This window comes from Lonchura striata, chromosome 11, assembly GCF_046129695.1.
Source record: "Lonchura striata isolate bLonStr1 chromosome 11, bLonStr1.mat, whole genome shotgun sequence".
Taxonomy (NCBI): Eukaryota; Metazoa; Chordata; class Aves; order Passeriformes; family Estrildidae; genus Lonchura; species Lonchura striata.
Window position 1 is genome coordinate 6,093,325 of NC_134613.1, and position 21,029 is coordinate 6,114,353.

General features: G+C 60.3%; 1 protein-coding gene across 1 annotated transcript in view; it reads left to right on the forward strand.

Annotated features, from left to right (window-relative positions):
- Positions 1–3,791: 3,791 nt before the first annotated feature.
- The window catches only part of SEMA7A (semaphorin 7A (JohnMiltonHagen blood group)), a 33,331-nt gene continuing 16,093 nt past the window's right edge, over positions 3,792–21,029 (forward strand). The window contains exons 1-2 of the mRNA XM_077785851.1: positions 3,792–3,845; positions 4,211–4,625. Coding sequence (XP_077641977.1) covers positions 4,511–4,625 — 115 coding nt within the window. The 5' untranslated portion in view covers positions 3,792–3,845; positions 4,211–4,510. The remainder of the gene's footprint in view (positions 3,846–4,210; positions 4,626–21,029) is intronic.

Here is a 21,029-nt window from a genome sequence, read left to right on the forward strand (position 1 = left end):
GATTCCCCCAGAGGAGCACAGCACGCAGGGGAGGAAGGCTGGGAACTGCAGAACACTGTGAGCTCTGGAGCCTCGCAGGGAGATGGAGCTGACACGGAGCTCTCGTGGTGGGAGTGTGCTGAGCAGAGCCACCCCTTCCTCTTCTTTTTGTTCTTCTGACCTTGTTTCACTGGCTGAGACTCCACGCTGGGTTTTAGCTCTGCCTCTTTGGCACCCCTGCCTCGTTTCCTGCCCCACCAGCGAGTTCCCTCTTGTGGGAAATGAGCTGGTAGAAAATGCTCCGAGTTTGATAGAAGTTTGAGATTTGTTTACACACAAATAGTATGCTTACATAGTATGGATGTTTACTTACTACGTAAACAAAAATAGTAGGTTTACATAGTATGGAGGGTTGAATACTACATAAACAAAAATAGTAGGTTGTATGTAAACAAATCTCAAACTTGTACCAAACTCGGAGAATTTTGTACCAATTCATTTCCCACGCCCTCTGAGGATGTTGATGCCTTCAGGTGATGCTCCAGAGGGGGTTTGGTGACAGATGCGGGCTGTGGCTGTGGCCAGTCCTCAGCAGGACCTGTGGCCAGTAAATCACGTTGTGACACTGGCCTGGAAGGGCCCTGGGCTTTCCTCTAGGGCCACAGGAAGAAGGGGAGTCCCAGCTGGGGTTTTGTGCTGCTCTCAAAATCACCGAGTGCAAATCAGCTCAGTCACGACTTCCCTTCTGGCCAAATCTCTTCGGGAAATCTTTTCTGGGGGTTGAAATCAGCTGGAAAATCTCATCTTGGGGCCACGTGGCTCCTCCACCCCTTTCCTGAGTGGTTTGTGGAGCCTTGGGGGTGGCTCTGAGCTGATTTGGGCCCCTTTGGTGCTGGTTCTGCTGTGTTTGGCAGAGCCAGAGTTGTTCCAACTGCTCAGAGCCCCCAGACTCAATCCAGCTTGAAGAGCTGGGAAGTTCCCAAACTCTGCAGGGCTTTGGCCCTGGGGGGGATGGTTGAGGTTTTTTGCTTGCTGCCTGCCAGGAAGGTGAGCTGGGGTGGGGGGGGAGAATTTGGGTGTGGAGAGCAGAAAATGCAGCAGCTGATAAAGGATCTGCTCTGCTCGCTTCCCTCCTCACGCTGTCAGCTGGGGGATGAAGGGTCTGTCAGCACCACCAGGAGCTCTGAGGGGGATTCCAGTGATTCCCACTCCAAGCCCAGCCTTCCCAGGCAGCCTGCTCCCAAAATGAGCAACTCTTTTTTGGGAAACTCAATTTTGGGAGCTCTGAGCTTCCAAAAGTTCTGTCCCAGCCTCCCAGGACATCAGTCCCTCTCACAGGTTTAGCACAGGATTTTCCAGCTGCAGCATCCCAGTCTTGTCTGGGAAGGGTGGTGGAAAAGGGGATGAGGAACATGCTCATCCTTTGTCCAGCTGATCCAATGGAAAAGGGGATGAGGAACATCCTCACCCTTTGTCCAGCTGATCCAATGGAAAAGGGGATGAGGAACATCCTCATCCTTTATCCAGCTGATCCCAGTCTTCTCTGGGAAGAGATGGAGGATGGAAAGGGGGATGGAAAAGAGGGGATGAGGAACATCCTCATCCGTTGTCCAGCTGATCCCAGTTTTGTCTGGGAAGGGGTGGTGAAAAGGGGGCAATGAGGAACATCCTCATCCTTCATCCAGCTAATCCCAGTGGAAAAGGGGATGAGGAACATCCTCATCCTTTGTCCAGCTGATCAATGGAAAAGGAAAATGAGGAACATCCTCACCCTTTGTCCAGCTGATCAATGGAAAAGGAAAATGAGGAACATCCTCATCCTTCATCCAGCTAATCCCAGTGGAAAAGGAAAATGAGGAACATCCTCATCCTTTGTCCAGCTGATCAATGGAAAAGGAAAATGAGGAACATCCTCACCCTTTGTCCAGCTGATCCCAGTGGAAAAGGAAAATGAGGACCCTCCTCATCCTTTGTCCAGCTGATCCTAGTGGAAAAGGGGATGAGGAACATCCTCATCCTTTGTCCAGCTGATCCTAGTGGAAAAGGGGATGAGGAACATCCTCATCCTTTGTCCAGCTGATCAATGGAAAAGGAAAATGAGGAACATCCTCATCCTTTGTCCAGCTGATCCCAGTGGAAAAGGGGATGAGGAACATCCTCATCCTTTGTCCAGCTGATCCTAGTGGAAAAGGGGATGAGGAACATCCTCACCCTTTGTCCAGCTGATCAATGGAAAAGGAAAATGAGGAACATCCTCATCCTTTGTCCAGCTGATCCCAGTTTTGTGTGGGAAGGGGTGGTGAAAAGGTGGGAATGAGGACCCTCCTCATCCTTTGTGCAGCTTAGCAGGGTCCCTCTGGCAGTGTCACACCCGCTCTGTGGCACAGCAGAGGTCCTGCCTGGCCTAGCCAGGGCTCAGATTTCTCTTGTTGTTCCTTTTTTCTTTCCGTGGAAGGTCTGTGGTGCTTCCAAGGGTCACATTCCCGGCCGAGGGAAGGTAACAGATCTGGTTTTGTGGATAAAATCACCACATGCCTGCTCGGGTGCCAAGTGCAATCTGAGCTCTCTGGGTTGCCTGGACCACAAACACGATGAATAAAACCGTTCCTCTTGGGGGAAAAAAAAAAAAAAAATCTGTGCTTCTGACAAGATTCCTGGGGGAGGCTGCCTCCTGATCCGTGCTGGAAGCGAGGCGCATGATCTGGGAGAAAGCTGCTCACGAGTTGTGCTGGGGAAGTTCTGATCCCGCAGTGGAGCAGATGGAAATTTCTGCAGGAAGGGGGGCTGAGCTGCTGCCTGCAATCTGATGCTGCCTGCTCCTGAGCTCCCAAACTCAATCTGGGAGCTCCTTCCCTGCTTTGGGGAAGCGTGTTCTTCCTTCCAACACCTCCTGCACCTAACGGGGCCAGGCTGGGAGCGGGCTCTGGGGAGCTGTGCTGCTCCGGAGGTTTGGGTTTTCCTGCGGCTTGTGTTCCCCACGTCCTGCCCATCTCCTGGAATCGCTTTCCCAGGCAATGATCTCACGGTTCTGGGAGCCAGGCTCCCCCCTGGCTGCTGCCACCCTTCCCTGTCAGGCTGGAAGTGCAGCTGGAAGTGCTCCACGATGGGCTTGGAGCACCCTGGGACACCGGGAGGTGTTGAGCACCACGGTCCCTTCCAGCCCAAACCCTTCTGGGATCCTACAAACGCTCCTCAAATCCTGAGGGAGCTTGAGTCCTGAAAATTCCTTTTTCAGGAGTGTTTTTGGTGAAAAAACCTCATTTTTCAGGAGTGTTTCTGGGGAAGAAAACTCCTTTTTTCCTGGGGTGTTTTCGGCCAAGAAAACTCCTTTTTTTCCTGCTGGAAACCAAGGGATAACGGGGTCTGGCAGCTCGGGGAGCAGACAGGGAACTGCAGCTGCCCCCGGGGCAGTTCGGGCTGAGCTCAGAGCGCTTCAGGGCCGGGAACCACCAGGGCCAGAAGCGAGCTGTGCCTTTCCCCCTGTGATTACCCCCGTAATTACCCCTGTAATTACCCCGGCAGCTGCGCGGCCAAAGAAAGCTGAACCCACACGCACACAAAGAAACGCCGGGAAATCCCTGTGGCTCCTTCAAGCCCACCATTAGGCGGCTCATTAATTGATTTTCGCTCCTTTCAGCGTGCCCCCCTTGCCCCGGCTCCGCTCGTCCCTCGGGAGCGGCGCGGGGCCGGCGCTGAGCTTCCAGCGCCGCTTTCCAAAGGCGCAGCTGCGGCTCCTTCCCGGTGGCTTTCTCCCATTCCGCTCACGTCCCCGCTCGCTCTCCGTGCTCGGAATGCCCCGCTCCTCACGGTAACCAGAGCCACAAAGGCTCCTGAGCCTCCCCCGGGGGGACCTTTGCGGCAAAAAGGTGACCGTGCCACCCGCGGGGTGTCCTTTGTGGGGGGAGCGGCCGCGTCGCAAAGGGTCGGGATGCTCGGGCAGGGCTCGCCTTCCTGCTCGGGGATGTCGTTCCCTGCCACGCGTGCTCGGGAGAAGGGGTGTGACAGCGCGGGGGGACCGCGGTGACACTCGGGTGTCCCTGGGAGTGGCCCTTCGCTGCTGGCCCTGCTGCATCCCGCTCCTCCCGGATCCAGCTGTGCCGCTCCGCCATCCAGCTGTGCCACACCTGGCTCGGGGCAGAGCCCCGTGTCACACCGCCGCCTCTCTGCCCCTATTCTCGGCCCCATTTTCGCTGCCGTCTCACTCGTCCCAACCTTTATTTCCCCTCCCCAGCCCCCGCGGGAAGTTCTTCGCAAACCTCTGCCCAGCTGCGGCTTCTCCCAGCACCCGCGGGCGACAAAGCCACCGACCCCCGCGCCTCCCCCTCGCCGAGGGGAAGGAGGAAAACCCCAAAAAACGAGCCTCAAAACCCCCCGTAAAAGCTTGCGCCGGAGCGCAGGTACGTGGGAGTGTTCCACTCGGTCTTTTCCGAGACCGCCCTCCCCGCGTCATTGGCTCGCAGCCTTTTGTGAGCGGGGAGATGCGGCTGTCCGCCCGCCCGGCTGCCGGTCCCGGCTCGCTCCCGGACTAGGCATGGGCAGGGGGAGGTCGCCTCTTGCCCTCCTGGTGGCCCTGTGGCTCGGCCAGCTGGGCGTGTGGGCGGCGGGGCGCCCCAAGGTGAACCCCAGGATCATCGCGGCTCCCCAAGGTGAGTCCCTCGGCATGCGCCCGCTCCCCGCGCCGGCTTCTTCCTACCTGCGGCTCGTCCTTGGAGCACTCGGGCTATTTTTATTTCTTTTGTGTCCTCGGGGAGGCTTTTGGCTCTCCCTGAACGCCTGAGGCTGCTGGCTTTTAATTGGATTGTTAGACCGTTCTATCTTTTCTTTTATTTTCTTTTTTTAAACGTCTTAAAAGCATTTTCCTACGAGCTGGGGACATTAAAGGCTGTAAAAAGCGCTTTTTCTCCCTTACCTGCTGGGTATATTAAAGGCTGTCAAAAAGCTTTTGACACATTGCCTAACTTGCAGCTCTCCGGAAAGGAGAAGTGTGTATTTACATAGTTAATGCACTTATTTATCTGCTCTGCTTGGTGCAGACGACTTTGGGGAGTAAATATTTGCCGAGGACCGCTGGTCTCGGGGAAAAAATTTACAAACGGCACGTAAGGACTTTGTAACCGGATTGGATCCGGGCGAGCCCGAACAAAGAAACGTTTTGAAGGCTGCGAGCCTGGTGTGTCGGCGCTGGTTTCATCCCGAGTTTTGGGATGAATCCCCTCCAGGCTGGCTGGAACAAAGACCCCGTTGCCTTTGCCGGGCGGGCTCTGCAGCACAAGGGCTCCTCTGTTGCTCCCCATTCCCTGGCAACTTCCGAGAACGCCCATTTCCCCCGCTTCGTTCCGTGCCATCTGTTCTCCTCCGCTGGCATTCGCGTGCCCTTCCGCGGGCTCCGGAGCGGGCACGGGGGGTGCTGGCCGTGTGCGCGGCTCGGGGCTGGCCTCTGCTGTCACCTTGTCACACAAAGGGGAGAGGTGGCGGCGCGCAGGGCAGGGGGGGCTGCTCCTCCATGGCGTCACCGCGGCGGCTGCGGGAAAAGGGGGACGGGAGCCGCTGTTCCCCCCGGTGCCGTTCGGCGTGGCTGGGAATGGAGCGTCGGGGAGGGATGGAGTGGCCGAGCCCCACCTTTGTGGCCCTGCGCAGTGCTGCCGCTCGTCCCTCACCTGTGTCTGGGTGGCACCGAAGGCTGCGAGCACCTGGCACCGAAACCCACCGCGCCGCTCCTGTCTCTGCGCTTGTTCGTGCCTGTATTGATTTTGACACGGTCCCGGGCTAAGCGGTACCGCAGTCAGGGAGGGATGCGAACGAGCCGCGTCCCATTTCACATCTCCTTGCCGTCACCTCCACCCTCCCGAAGCAGGGCACTGGGTGAGCGAGGAGGAGGAGGCTGAGGGGCTGCTGTGGCCCCCTGAACTTCCCCGGGGTGGCCCGGGCTGCTGAGAGCTCGGCGTGTCAGCGTTCGGGGCTCAGCACGTGGCTGCAGCCGCCCCGAGCCCCGAGCCCCGAGCCGGGGGGGGATGGAGCCGCAGGGCTGATTTCCAGCTCGGAGCGTTCATTTGCAGCTCGCAGCGCTGCTTTCCAGCTTGGCCCCCCGTTCCCGGCGCTGGGGAGCGGCGTTCCGGGCCCGCTGCTGCCTTTGCAGTGGTGCAGGGCTGGCCCTGGCCTCTGCGGGAGCTGGCAGCTCTCTCCTAATTAAATTTCTTCCGCGCCACGGCCCCGCACAGGCAGCAGGTGATGCAAAGGCTCCAGCCCTGAGCAGGGCGAGGATGCGGATGGCTGGGACTGGGCAGAGCCGGGCTGTCCGCAGGAGCGATCCCTCCCTGCCTGCAGCTGCTTTTCCATCCCTCGGCCTCGCTCCCCTCACCAGCACCGTGCCCGGGGAGTCTGACACCGAAAGGCTCCAATTCCACCGGTCTGGTGACATCTGGAGCCTGCCTGGCTCCACCAGTCCCTGCCCTCTCTGCAGCTGCCGCTGCTTTTGCCCCCAGTCCCGGTAAGAAATAGCTGAGGGGACGTGGGGAACTGGGACAAAACGTAGCCAGGCCGAGGTGACACAGCCCTGAGCTGGCACCTGCAGACAAAGGAGCAGCGCGGGCCTGTCCTGCTGCTCGCAGCTCCTGCATCAACAATTCCCAGCGTTTCGGAGCTCCGGGCTCCGCCGCTCCGTGGTCCCCGCAGCCCGCACGGGCGGCCGGCTCCAGGTCACCGTGGGCAGCTGGTCACTGCCGGGCGCTCCTGGCTCTGCAGGGCTCCCTCCTCTCAAAGATCAGCTCCACATCACTGCTCCAGTCATTTTTGCTGGCAGGGCCTTTGCCCCGTTCTCTTTGGTGGCTGATCCGCGGGTGGCCCCGGCCGCTGCCCTCCCCCGTGTCCTGCGGAGGGCTCCGGGTTCCTGCGGGCTGAGCTCGCTGAGTGTCCCCATTATCCTTCCCCTCCCCATCATCCCTTCCCTTCCCTCCCCTCCCCATCATCCCTTCCCTCCCCTCCCCATCCTCCCTCCCCTCCCCATCCTGCCCTGCCTCCCTGGATTTCCCCCTGCCCGCCTGGCCTGTGCTTTGCGAAAGGTGCAGCCGCATCCCACACGGAGCTTTCCGCGTGTCCCAGCGCCAGGCGAGGGTGACAGCGGAGGGGACAGCCCAGCCCGGCTGTCTCCTGACCGGAAAGTCACCGAGCATCGCAAAACGCTGAGCGTGGCACGGAGCCTGCGGCGGGCTGGGGCTGCTGCAGCCCCGCGGCCTTTGCAGCGCGGGCTGCGCTGGAGCTGCTGCCACGCTCAGGAATTCATCCCTGCTCAGCCACACGTGCAGAGATCCGGGCAAAACTCCCATCCCACCAGCGGGGTGGGCTGGGCTCCGGCTGGTTAATTATTCCCAGCTGATTAGCAGGTGAGCTGGAAGCCGCAGGCAGCAGAGAGAAGGGGGTCCCCGAGGGAAGGCAAGCAGGATTATACCCTTGACCCTTGGCTGCCTCGGCGGGGTGAGCTGGCTCCAGCCCGCCCTGGAACACAGCGAGCCCTTGGATTGGCAGTTCTGGGAATCGCCTGGGCTGCCTGGAACAGCTCCTGGGCTTTGCCGGGCTTGGCTGCCTCCTTGCAGGGAGAGCTGTGTCAGCAGCGCTGGCGGGGAGCTCCCCGGGCCCTGCGCAGCGGGGCTGGCTCCCCCCGGAACCTTCTGGAAAGAGCTGCAAGAGGGGCTTGGGGTCAGGGCTGGAGGCACAGGACACAGGGAATGGCTCCCTCTGCCAAAGGCAGGGGTGGATGGGGTGCTGGGATGGAATTCGTGGCTGTCCCTGGGTCCCTGGCAGTGCCCACGGCCAGGTTGGACGCCGGGGTTTGGAGTGGGAGGTGTCCCTGCCCATGGCAAGGCATGGATGAGATGATCCTTAAGGCCTTCATCTCCTCCTGTTGTGGCAAGAAAAGGATTTCTGGTGCCAGCAGCAGCTTTTCTCCTCGGTGACAGCATCTCTTGAGTTTTTTGTGGTCCCGTGGTGTGAAACATCTTTGTAGGACACTTTCCCACCAAGCTCTCGGAGCATCACCATCTCCAGGAGAAAGCTGCTCGCTTTCCCAGCAGTGCTATTTTCTCCTTTTTCACAGGGCTGGGGGATGCTGGGAGCTGAAAATGTTGGTTGGGGAAGAAAAAAAAAAAAAAAATGAAAGAGAAAAAAGAAATATGTTTTGCTGTGCGCAGATTGAAAAAGAAGAAAAGCAAACCAAACAAATGGAGTGAATCACAGGCACCTCCTGTTGCAAGAGCACGACACAAAAACAACAGGCAGGGCACGGCTGGTGGAAGTTGTGGCTGGAAAAAGGATCCAGATGCCAATTCCTGACCAAACTCCCAGCTCTGCACCAGCCAATTTGGGGAGAGAGCTGCTGAAAATGGCCTGGGAAGGTGTTCTGTGGGTGATGCAGCCAGGCTCGGTGCCTTAAATGGGACAGACTAAATTTAGATCCGAGTGCTTGAGTACAAACTAAATCTAAGCTCGAGCACGGAATAAATCTAAGTCCAAGGTGCTTTTTAGGGAAAATCTCGCATCCCAAAAAAAGGCTGGGAGGTGAGCTGGGAAATGTGTTCCAGCCACCTCCGTGGCTATTCCCAGCTGCTCCAAAAATAGAGCTGCTTCCTCCTGCTGGGCACCCTTTTGCTGCCAGCCCCAGCCCCACCCGTGTGGCCCCGAGTGGGAGTGCCCCGGGAACCAGGAGCGGCATGTGGAGCTGCGATTTAGGTTTGGGGTTTGGGTGAAAATCCCTTAATGCCACCTCTGCTTCTGTCACCTGTCCCCTTCCCGGCCTGGCTCCCTATCCACTGGGAGCAAATATTCTGGTCTGGCGGGTGGGAGGGAGCGGGCACCGCGAATTTTGGGAGTTTCCTTGAGGAATTCTTGGCCGTCCCAGCCGGGCACCTGCCCTGAGCTGCCCCGGAGTTTTGGGAAGTCTGGTTTCACATTCCTGCCCTCGGAGCATTCCGAGTCTGAGGAATGCGGAGCTGCAGCCCGGGCTGGACGTGCGGGGAATGGGAATTCTGTGTCAGCAGCGGGCACGCCGGGTGCTGCGAGGGCTCCGTGCCATCCCCTGGCACAAACCCGCCATGGCCCGGGGCTGGCACCCACCTGGGGCTCACGGCAGGCGTGGAAGTGTCCGGCAGCGGGAGGGGCACAAGGGCACGGCGGGGCCGTTCCTGATCCCACCAGGAAGGGCACGGTGGGGCTGTTCCTGATCCCATTGGGATCCTTCCACATCCCACTGGGAAGGGCACGGCGGGGCCATTCCCAATCCCATTGGGATCCTTCCCGATCCCACTGGGAAGGGCACGGCGGGGCCATTCCCAATCCCATTGGGATCCTTCCCGATCCCACTGGGAAGGGCATGGCGGGGCCATTCCCAATCCCACTGGGATCCTTCCCGATCCCACTGGGAAGGGCATGGCAGGGCTGTTCCCAATCCCACTGGGATCCTTCCCGATCCCACTGGGAAGGGCATGGCAGGGCTGTTCCCAATCCCACTGGGATCCTTCCAGATCCCACTGGGAAGGGCATGGTGAGGCCATTCCTGATCCCATTGGGATCCTTCCCAGTGCTTCTGGGAAAGGCGTGGCAGGTCCCTTCCATATCCCACCGGGATGGGCGCGGGGGGCCATTCCCAATCTCACTGGGATCCTTTCTGAGCCCACTGGGAAGGGCATGGTGAGGTCATCCCCGATCCCACTGGGAAGGGCATGGCAGGGCTGTTCCCAATCCCATTGGGATCCTTCCCGATCCCACTGGGAAGGGCATGGCAGGGCTGTTCCCAATCCCATTGGGATCCTTCCCAGTCCCACTGCAGGGAGCTGGGATCGGGAAGCCGATGGAGCGGGGTTGTTCTGCTGCCGGATGCTGCTGGAGCTGCTCAGGGCAGCTTTTCCCCCCTGGAAGGCCTTTCCTGGGAAATCAATGCCCGGATTTGACTTTCCTGGGCTGGGAGGGGCTCCCCCGATCCGCCGAATCCATCCTTTGTTGCGTTGACACAACATCCAGCGGCGCTTGTGCCATTGTTGGATAAAATTCCACCAGCACAGCCTGGGACCAGCCGCCGCAGAGCAGAGCCTTTGCAAAGTGGCAAAACCTGGCTCTAAATTTAAATGCGAGCGGCCGGCGGGGTGCGGCCGGGAGGGCCGGACCTGCCGGATGGCACAAATTGGCACAAATCCACGGAATCAAAGGCTCCGGCCTCGCCTTGCAGCTCCAGTGCTGCATAATTATGGGGGGAGCCAGAGTGGGGCCGCGTTAGTATTCGTGGAATTGCTGCCGAGCCCGCCGGCCAGGGGTTTGATGTTTAATAAAGAGAATTCCAGCGTTCCCGGAGCGTGGGGCGAGCAGAAGCCCGGCTTTGAATCCAGGCCCTGTTCCCCGCGGGATGCAGCTTGGGGGTTCCTTTCCTTGCCGGCCGAGCGGGTGTTTGGGGAGCAATTCCAACTGGGAGCAGGGATACCGGCAGCACAGCTCTGAGAAAAGCGTTTGGGATCCCTAGGCGCCAGCCTGGCAGCTCCATTCCCAAACCAAAAGGGGTTTTTTTTCCCCCCCGAGGCGCTGGGGAATGGTTGAGTGCCAGGATCTTTCCTTTCGGGAGCGTGGCTCCGAAAAGCACGTCTGTGCGCTGCCGGGCATCGGCATCGCCGGGCTTTTGTGGCATGGATTATCCCTGCTAATGCGGCTCGGGAAGAGCTGGGCATGGTGGGCACCCCGGGAGGGCAGGGATGGGGGGAAGGGAGCCAGGGAAAAGCTGGGCATGGCAGGGAACTCCCCCGGGGCACGGCGGGCACCCCGGGAGCACAGGGATGGGAGCCAGGGAAAAGCTGGGCATGGCGCGGAGCTCCCCAGGGCACGGCAGGCACCCCGGGATCCAGGGAAAAGCTGGGCATGGCAGGGAGCTGCCTGGGGCACAGCGGGCACCCCGAGAGGGCAGGGATGGGGAGAAGGGAGCCAGGGAAAAGCTGGGCATGGTGGGCGCCCCGGGAGCACAGGGATGGGAGCCAGGGAAAAGCTGGGCATGGCGCGGAGCTCCCCAGGGCACGGCGGGCACCCCGGGATCCAGGGAAAAGCTGGGCATGGCAGGGCATCCCAGGAGCGCGGGGATGGGGAGAAGGGAGCCAGGGAAAAGCTGGGCATGGCAGGGAGCTGCCTGGGGCACAGCAGGCACCCCGAGAGGGCAGGGATGGGGAGAAGGGAGCCAGGGAAAAGCTGGGCATGGTGGGCACCCCGGGAGCGCAGGGATGGGGAGAAGGGAGCCGGGAGAAGAGGGATGGAGGAAATCCCAGCGGGGCTGGGTGGCAGAGCCCGCTGGGTGAGGATGTTGGTGGTCCCACGAGGCTGTGCCCTTCGGAAGGAGCCGGGAAGGGCTGGGGCGGCAGAGCCGAGAGAAGATGAGATGAGATGAGATGGGAGAGAAGCAGAGAACACGCAGCTCTGCTCATCGCCAGAGCGGCTCGGGGGGAGGATGAGAAACTCCGGATGAGCCCCGGGGCTGCGCCTTGCTGGGATCTCGGGGTGAGGCAGAGCTGAGATGGCTCAGGCTGCTCTCACATCTTCTGTGGGGTCTCGCCGAGCTCCTGGGGTGGGATCCCCGCAGTGGGACCCCCCTAGTTCTTCTCCCCACGCCTGTGCTGGTTCTGAGTGAGCAGCTGGAGCTTCCCTCCGGTCCCAGGTGGAAAATGGGGAAGGAAAGCAGCCGACAGCTCCAATCCCTGCTTTTGGGAACCGCAGCCTTTCCTGCAGGACGGAGGGAAGGGCAAAATTCCCGTCAGGGCTTTTACGCAGCCCGGCCTGATGGGAAAGCGCTTTGCAAAACCTTTTAACTGCTCCTTCCTGGGATGCGCTGCGGGAAGAGCCGGCCCGGGCATCGCTGCGGACCTGGCCGCTGCCCTCCCTGCCCCAGGGGCAGCGCACAGGCCGGGCCAGCTTTGGGACACCGGGAATGTCGCCGGACTCGGGGATCCACGTTCCAGCTTGGGGATGGGACGGGCACAAAGCCGCGGCAGGGAGCGGCGCCTCCCCCGGCCGCCAGAGCAGGGAATGGCTGCTTCGGCCTGGAGCGTCCTGCCCCGTTTTTCCAGGGGTTTTTGGGGATCCCTGCTCCGTTCTGGGACAGGGGAGGGCAGGAAAGCAGTGCCAGGTGGCCACGTTCCAGCTCTGACTGAACGGGAGAGGGGAAGGTGGAGGGGGCAGAAATGGGGACAGGGTGGGATTTGGTCTGGAGAGAACTCCTGGGGATGGGACAGGAATTTGGAGGGAGCAAAAATGGGACCAGGGTGGGATTTGGACCTGGAGGGAATTCCTGAGGATGGGACAGAAGCATGGAAGGAGCAAAAATTGGGCCAGGGTGGGATTTGGTCTGGAGAGAACTCCTGGGGATGGGACAGAAGCATGGAAGGAGCAAAAATTGGGCCAGGGTGGGATTTGGTCTGGAGAGAACTCCTGGGGATGGGACAGGAATGTGGAGGGAGCAAAAATGGGACCAGGGTGGGATTTGGTCTGGAGGGAACTCCTGGGGATGGGACAGGAATTTGGAGGGAGCAAAAATGGGACCAGGGTGGGATTTGGTCTGGAGGGAACTCCTGGGGATGGGACAGAAGCATGGAAGGAGCAAAAATGGGACCAGGGTGGGATTTGGTCTGGAGGGAACTCCTGGGGATGGGACAGAAGCATGGAAGGAGCAAAAATGGGACCAGGGTGGGATTTGGTCTGGAGGGAACTCCTGGGGATGGGACAGAAGCATGGAAGGAGCAAAAATGGGACCAGGGTGGGATTTGGTCTGGAGGGAACTCCTGGGGATGGGACAGGAATGTGGAAGGAGCAAAAATTGGGCTAGGGTGGGATTTGGTCTGGAGGGAACTCCTGGGGATGGGACAGAAGCATGGAAGGAGCAAAAATTGGGCCAGGGTGGGATTTGGTCTGGAGAGAACTCCTGGGGATGGGACAGGAATGTGGAGGGAGCAAAAATGGGACCAGGGTGGGATTTGGACCCAGAGGAAGCTCCGGAGGAGTGGTACAGGAACGTGGAGGGAGTGAGAGCAGGGCTGGAGGGAGCTCCTGGGGGGATGGGACAGAAACCCGGAGGTGTCACTGTCACTTCTGCTCTGCTGCTTCTGCTTCCTTCGGGAAATTACTCAGGTTGGGGCACGGGACAGCCCGAAACACGGCAGGGCTGCTCTGGGGAGATCCCTCAGCCCTTCGTCCCAGGCTCTCCTGCTCCAGAGAGGTGTCCCTGGGGACTCTGGGGGAACAGCAGAGGCTGGGGACAGGAGGGGACAGCAGACAGGAAGTGGCCTCCACGCATTTCTTGCCTCTTGCATTTCTCCTTTCACCTCCTTCTCGGAAACCCGTCCAGAAAATGTGAAATGTGTCACTTCTCACGAGGTGTGGGACGGTGGTGGCAGCCTGCTGGGACCTTGCAGCCACAACCTTTCCATTCTGCCGTGGCAGGTCGGAGCAAACCTGCTCCAGAAATGCCTCATTTGCAGTCGGAATGTTCCTATGAAAAACCCCATTGCTGCGGGCTCAGTCCCAGGAGCCTGCCAGGGCTGCCCGAGGCGTCCATCCCATGGGACAGGGACACTCCTGTCCCACCAGGACACTCCTGTCCCACCAGGCTGCCCGAGATGTTCATCCCATGGGAAAGGGACACTCCTGTCCCACCAGGACACTCCTGTGCCACCGGGCTGCCCGAGATGTTCATCCCATGGGAAAGGGACACTCCTGTGCCACAGGACACTCCTGTGCCACCAGGCTGCCTGAGACACCCATCCCATGGGAAAGGGACACTCCTGTCCCTCCAGGACACTCCTGTGCCACCAGGACACTCCTGTGCCACCAGGCTGCCCGAGATGTTCATCCCATGGGAAAGGGACACTCCTGTCCCACCAGGACACTCCTGTGCCACCGGGCTGCCCGAGATGTCCATCCCATGGGACAGGGACACTCCTGTGCCACCAGGACACTCCTGTGCCACAGGACACTCCTGTGACACCAGGCTGCCTGAGGTGTCCATCCCATGGGGACAGGGACACTCCTGTCCCACCAGGATGCTCCTGTGCCACCAGGACACTCCTGTGCCTCCAGGCTGCCCAAGGTGTCCATCCCATGGGGACAGGGACACTCCTGTGCCACCAGGATACTCCTGTCCCTCCAGGCTGCCCGAGATGTTCATCCCATGGGAAAGGGACACTCCTGTCCCACCAGGACACTCCTGTGCCACTGGGCTGCCCGAGGTGTCCATCCCATGGGACAGGGACACTCCTGTCCCTCCAGGACACTCCTGTCCCTCCAGGCTGCCCGAGGTGTCCATCCCATGGGACAGGGACACTCCTGTCCCACCAGGATGCTCCTGTGCCACCAGGCTGCCCAAGGTGTCCATCCCATGGGGACAGGGACACTCCTGTGCCACAGGACACTCCTGTGCCACCAGGCTGCCTGAGACACCCATCCCATGGGAAAGGGACACTCCTGTCCCTCCAGGACACTCCTGTGCCACCAGGACACTCCTGTGCCACCAGGCTGCCCGAGGTGTCCATCCCATGGGACAGGGACACTCCTGTGCCACCAGGACACTCCTGTCCCACAGGACACTCCTGTGCCACAGGACACTCCTGTCCCTCCAGGCTACCCGAGGTGTCCATCCCATGGGACAGGGACATTCCTGTCCCACCAGGACATTCCTGTCCCACTGGGCTGCCCGAGGTGTCCATCCCATGGGAAAGGGACACTCCTGTCCCACCAGGACACTCCTGTCCCTCCAGGCTGCCAGAGGTGTCCATCCCATGGGGACAGGGACACTCCTGTGCCACCAGGACACTCCTGTGCCACAGGACACTCCTGTGACACCGGGCTGCCTGAGGTGTCCATCCCATGGGACAGGGACACTCCTGTCCCCTCTGTGCCCCCAGTGTCACGCTGTTCCCTCGTGTCACTCTGTTCCCTCTGAGCAAAGTCACGCTGGAGGAAGAACTTAGCACAGCGGCTCCTTGGAGACCCATTTCCCCTTCCTGAACGCCTCGGTTTGGGGAATTTATAGATGGTCTGAAAAAGAGAAAAGAGAGAGAAAATGCAGCCTGGCTTCTCGCCGCCAGCCTGCCGGAGCCCGGGGCGGAGGGGGCAGCCCTGGGCGCTGCTCTGGGGACAGAGGGGACCCTGCCAGCGCCCTGGGGTGTCCCTGTCCCCCTGGGAGACGGTGACAAGTCCAGGAATTGTCCTCCTGGCCCGCCTGTGCCTGAGGGAATGATGAAACTCCAGCGGCAGTGCGGAGTTCCAGAGCTGGGAGGGAGCCCCGAGTGACTCTGGGAGTGGCCCTGAATCACATTCCCGGGAAAAGGCACCTGGGCGGTTTGTCACACGTCCTGTGGGAGTGGGACGGGGACAGGGATTGGTGTCACCGCATCGGGAATGGGACAGGGATTGGTGTCACTGCATCCGGAGTGGGACAGGGATTGGTGTCACCGCACGGGAGTGGGACAGGGATTGGTGTCACCGCATCCGGAGTGGGACAGGGATTGGTGTCACCGCACGGGAGTGGGACAGGGATTGGTGTCACCGCATGGGAATGGGACAGGGATTGGTGTCACCGCATCGGGAACAGGGATTGGTGTCACTGCATCCGGAGTGGGACAGGGATTGGTGTCACTGCATCGGGGACAGGGATTGGTGTCACCACATCAGGAATGGGACAGGGATTGGTGTCACTGCATCCGGAGTGGGACAGGGGTTGGTGTCACCGCACGGGAGTGGGACAGGGATTGGTGTCACCGCATCAGGGACAGGGCCCGGTGTCACCGCGTCCATCGGCTCCCGGTTGCCGTCCCCACTCGGGATCGCCGTGCAGAGCCCGGAGCGCTCGCCCTGACTCAGAGCCGGGCTGGGGGCGCAGGTGACATCCGGCGACACTCCCACATTCCCGGAGCTCCAGTCAGCGTTTCCTGCGCCCATCCCAGCCGGACGCCAGGCGGGAGCGTGGCCCGGCGCCGATGGGCACGGGAATCCAGGCTGGCAACGTCCGGGGGCTGCGCGGGCAGCGGAGCAGCTGGCGGTGCCATCGGGGCCACCGCGAGTGACAGCGCTGCCACGCGGCACGGCGACACTTCCCGGGGCTGCTCCGCCGCGCTGCCAGCGCTGGGCACCGCGCCCGTGCCAATCCCATCCCGCTTTTCCCTGCCCATCCCGTTTTTCCGTGCCAATCCCGCTTTTCCCCGTGCCAATCCCGCTTTTCCCCGTTCCCATCCCGCTTTTCCCCGTGCCAATCCCGCTTTTCCCCGTGCCCATCCCACTTTTTCCCGTGCCCATCCCTCTTTTCCCCGTGCCCATCCCGCTTTTCCCCATGCCCATCCCGCTTTTCCCCGTGCCAATCCCGGTTTTCCCCGTGCCAAACCCGGCTTTCCCCGTGCCAATCCCATCCCGGTTTTCCCCGTGCCCATCCCACTTTTCCCCGTGCCAATCCCGCTTTTCCCCGTGCGCATCCCGCTTTTCCCCGTGCCAATCCCGGTTTTCCCCGTGCCCATCCCGCTTTCCCCCGTGCCGATCACGTTTCTCCCCGTGCCCATCCCTCTTTTCCCCGTGCCAATCCCGGCTTTCCCCGTTCCAATCCCATTTTTCCCCGTGCCAATCCAATCCCGCTTTCCCCCGTGCCAATCCCGCTTTCCCCCGTGCCAATCCCGTTTTTCCCCGTGCCAATCCAATCCCTGTTTTCCCGTGCCAGTCCCGGCTTGCCACGTGCTGGTGTCCCCGTCCTGCGACCTCGGGGTGGCACAGCTCAGCCGAGGGGCCGGGTGGGAGCGGGCACTTCCCGGGAAAGGGAATTCCAGGGAAAGGGAATTTTAGAGAAAAGGGCAATTCCAGGAGGGGGCAATTCCAGGGGCAGGGAATTCCAGGGAAAGGACAATTCCAGGGAATAGACAATTTTGGGGAGAGGGCAATTCCAGGGGCGGGCAATTCCAGGGAGTGCACAATTTTAGGGAGCAGACAGACTCCCTACCCTGCTCTCCCGCCTCCCATTCCAAGGTCATTCCCATTTTGGAGGAATTTATGGGCAGCTTCTGCTCCCATCCCGCTTCCACTTCCATTTATCGCTGATAAATATTCCCGAGAAATGCTTTCCTTCAGATCCTGACTTTGACCCTTCGGAACCATCCCCTCCACCCTGCGCAGCATTCCCACAGAATTCCTGTTGGATCAGGCCCTTTCCTGACTGAGGGATGGGGCAACCCGGAGGCGTTTTCAGACCTTTTATTCTATTTCCAATGCCGTGTGAAGGGTGAGGCAATACAGGTGTTATGAATGGCAGTGGGAAGGAGTCAGGAAAAGGTTGAATCCCACCAAATCCTGTTTTCCGGAGCCGGGAGCGGTGCGAGCCGGTGACTCAGGAGCGGCTGGGCTGCGGGCGGCGCTGCCAGCCGGGAATGCCGGAGCCAGGAGAGGAGAGGGAAGAGAGGACGGGATGTTCCGGGATGTCCTGGGTGTCTCTGTCCCTGATTTGATGTCCCTGCCCCCAGCCGTCCTTCCGAGGTGCCCGTGTCCCTGATCTGATGTCCCCGCTCCCTTCCCTGCCCCACCTGGAGCCATTCCAGGATGCCCCGGGTGTCTGTGTCCCTGATTTGATGTCCCTGCTCCTTTCCTCCTCCCCAGGCATCATCTGGGATGTCTCTGGTGCCTCTATCCTTGATTTGATGTCCCTGCTCCCTTCCCTTCCCCCCAGGTATCCTCTGAGATGCCACTCTCCCTGATTTGATGTCCCTGCTCCTTTTCCTCCCTGCCCAGGCATCCTCTGGGATGTCTCTGGCGTCTCTGTCCCTGATTTGATGTCCCCGCTCCCTCCCCTGCCCCCAGCTGCCCTTCCGAGGTGCCCGTGTCCCTGATTTGATATTCTTGCTCCCTTTCTCACCCCCCAGGCATCCTCTGGGATGTCTCTGGTGTCTCTGTCCCTGATTTGATGTTCCTGCTCCCTTCCCTTCCCCACCAGGAGCCATTCTGGAATGTCCCGAGTGCTTCTGTCCCTGATTTGATGTCCCCGCTCCCTCTCCTTTAACTCAGGCATCCTCCGGGATGTCCCAGGTGCCTCTGTCCCTGATTTGATGTCCCCACTCCCTCCCCTGCCTCCAGCTGTCCTTCCGAGGTGCCCGTGTCCCTGATTTGATGTCCCTGCCCCCAGTGTCCTTCCGAGGTGTCCCTGTCCCCGAGCCGGTGTCCCCGAGCCGGTGTCCCCGAGCCGGTGTCCCCGCTCCCTCCCCTGCGGCGCGGAGCTGTGCCGAGCACAAAGCCGCCCTTTGTGCCGCTCGGGCCCCGGAGCAGGGCCATTCCCGGGGACAGTGGTGGCATTCCCGGGGACAGTGGTGGCATTCCCGGGGACAGTGGTGCCATTGATGGCGCCCCAGCCGCGGGGCTGGCAGCGAACACCGGGCGCAGGGCTCGGAGAGGTCAGCCAGGCTCCGGGAATGAGGCCTGTGTCCCCTGCAGCTCCGGGGACGGATCGGGGAGCGGGGGTGACAGCAGGGCCAAGCCTTCCGAGGGCACGGGCCTTCATTCCCAGCGTCACGAGCAGCTTTGGGTTTGCCAGCAGAGACGTCCCATTCTTTGGGGACACAATGGGACACGGCCCTGGCAGTGCCCCAGGCCGGGCCGGACGGGGCTTGGAGCTCCCTGGCACAGAGGGAGGTGGCCCTGCCCTTGTGGAACAGGATGAGCTTTGGGGTCTCTTCCATTCCCAACCACCGGAGACCACCCTAGGTCAGGGGTGGCTCTGTGTGGTGGAAAAGTCTCCTCCAACCCGAGCTTCCAAAGAAAGGCTCAGCAGTCTCTGTTGCTCGGTCTCAAGGCAGTTTATTGCAAGTTATCTAAAAGATTTTCTTCTGGGGCTGCTGTGGTTTGCTCACAGCTCAGGCAGAGGCACGCACACACCCTGACATCCTCTCTGACTCCTTCTCCTTCTCTTCTTCTTCTTCTTCTTCTTCTTCTTCTTCTTCTTCTTCTTCTTTTTCTTCGTGCTTTTCTATCTTTTATATGGTACATTACATGTTACATGTTCACAGTTTTCCCCAATGCCTATTTCCTATATTAAATGGTGTTTTTCTATCTTTTATATGGTACATTACGTGTTACATGTTTACAGTTTTTCCCAATGCCTATTACCTCTATTAAATGGTACTTTTCTACTCCAAACCAATCTGTGAGTGCCAACATCACCAAGAACATGGAGGTGAGGAAGAAGAAAGAAGGAGGACAGGGCAGGCCCAAATCCCAAATCCATCTTAAAACCTCTGACCCCCATGTACAAAATCAACCCCCCCCTGTACAGCACTCAGAAATTCTTCCCTTTTCTCTGTGACTACTTCTACTCTAATATCTAAACTTTTGTGACTTCTTGTTCTTCCTGCAAGGTTGGTAACTCATCCCATGGCTCAAACCCAAAATCCCAGCTGTTTGCAGCTGCCTGCCAGGGTCTCAAATGCCTCCAACCAGGGTCTGGAACATCCAAAAATGTCCGAAGGACATTTTGAGTTCCGACACCCAACAATTCCACGACTTCATGGCGCTGAGACGCCCTCTGCCTCCTCACCCTCATCTCCCGACGCCGTTCAAACCCCAGCCCCGCAGTTTGGGGTGCAGGGTTGCTCCCCCATCCCAGCAGCATCCAAACCCCTTCCCTGAGCCCAGGCAGAGCAGGAGCAGCTCCGCAGGGCTGAGCAGCGGCTCTGAGAGGCGCAGGGAGCCCAGCAGCCGCTCCTGGAAGCATTGGGAGGTTGGGTTGGCAGTGCCCAGCCCAGCCCGGGCTCGCTGCAGGCTGGCAGAGCGGATTCCTCCCTCAGCTCTGATTCACGGCGGTCCCCGGGGAGCTGCAGGATAAACAACAACCTCGGCACCCGCCAAATGATTGTTTAGAGCTGCTTTGTTTTCATCTCTTGGCTTGGGGAACTCAGGCGGAGCGCCCAAAGGAGCCCCAAAGGAGCAGGAGAGACCTGCGGGAGAGGAGGAGGAGCTGAGTTCGGAGCTCAAACTCAACATTTGGGAGATTTGCCTGGCTTAGCAGAGATTTAGGGGCTGGGGCTCCAAACCCAGTCAAGTTTGGTGAGGTCTGGGCGGGCCGGCTCGAGGCGTGTTGGTGATGGGACCACGGCACTTCAGCGGGGTTTTTGGGAAGGGAGAGGGTGTGAAGGGGGTTCTGCCTCTCCTTGGGCACGCTGGGATGAGCCTGGCTGCAGAATCAGCCTGGAAGATCCTGTGCCAGCTTCTCCAGCTCGGGCTCAGCGGTTTCTCGGAGCCTTTGGGCACAGGGAAGGCTGGGCAGGGCACAGGGGCGGGCAGGGGAAGGGCACAGGGAGCTGTCCCCTCACTGTGTCCCCAAACCCGGCCTGGGCCGTTCTGGCAGCTTCTGGGAAAACTCTGCTTGTTTTAAGGGATGAGGAACCCGCAGGAGATGGGAACAACCCCACAAACCCAGCGGGAATTCAGCGCCCCGGTGACCTCCGAGGCGCCTCTTGCTGGGAGGGGCAGACGGAGCCCCGGGCTGCACAGTGCCAAGTGCCAGCCCTGGCAATTAAGAGCCACGCGCCGCTGATTAATTGCCCGGTGGTGCCGGCTGCCAGCTCCAGCGGCACTGGGAGCGCTGCCCAGGGCCGAGGCCGCTGCCTTTGGAAGAGGGAAAAGCGGGACTGGCGAGCTCGGAGTGCCGGGCAGAGGGCAGCCTTGGTCCCCGGAGCGATCCCCGTGCACACCCTGGCATTTTGGGGTGCCAGCGGGGTGGCAGGGCCAGCCTCGCCCGGCCCAGCTGGCCACGCAGCGGGAACGGAGAGGGTTTGTAGGAGAGGGGGGCTGGAGAAGCCGGGGTGTGAAAGAAGAAGGGCAGAGCAGATCTGCTGCCAGCTGGGATGTCTGAGGGCTGGCTGCCACTTTTTGTTCCTGTCTGGGACACCGGAGCCTGGGGGTGGTGGTTTTGGGTGAGCCTGTGAGCCTCTCTGCTGGCAGAACTGGGCTCCACACCCTGTGCATCCCTCCTGCCCTGGGAGCCAAACTGTCCATCCTCCTGGAGATCCAAACCGAGT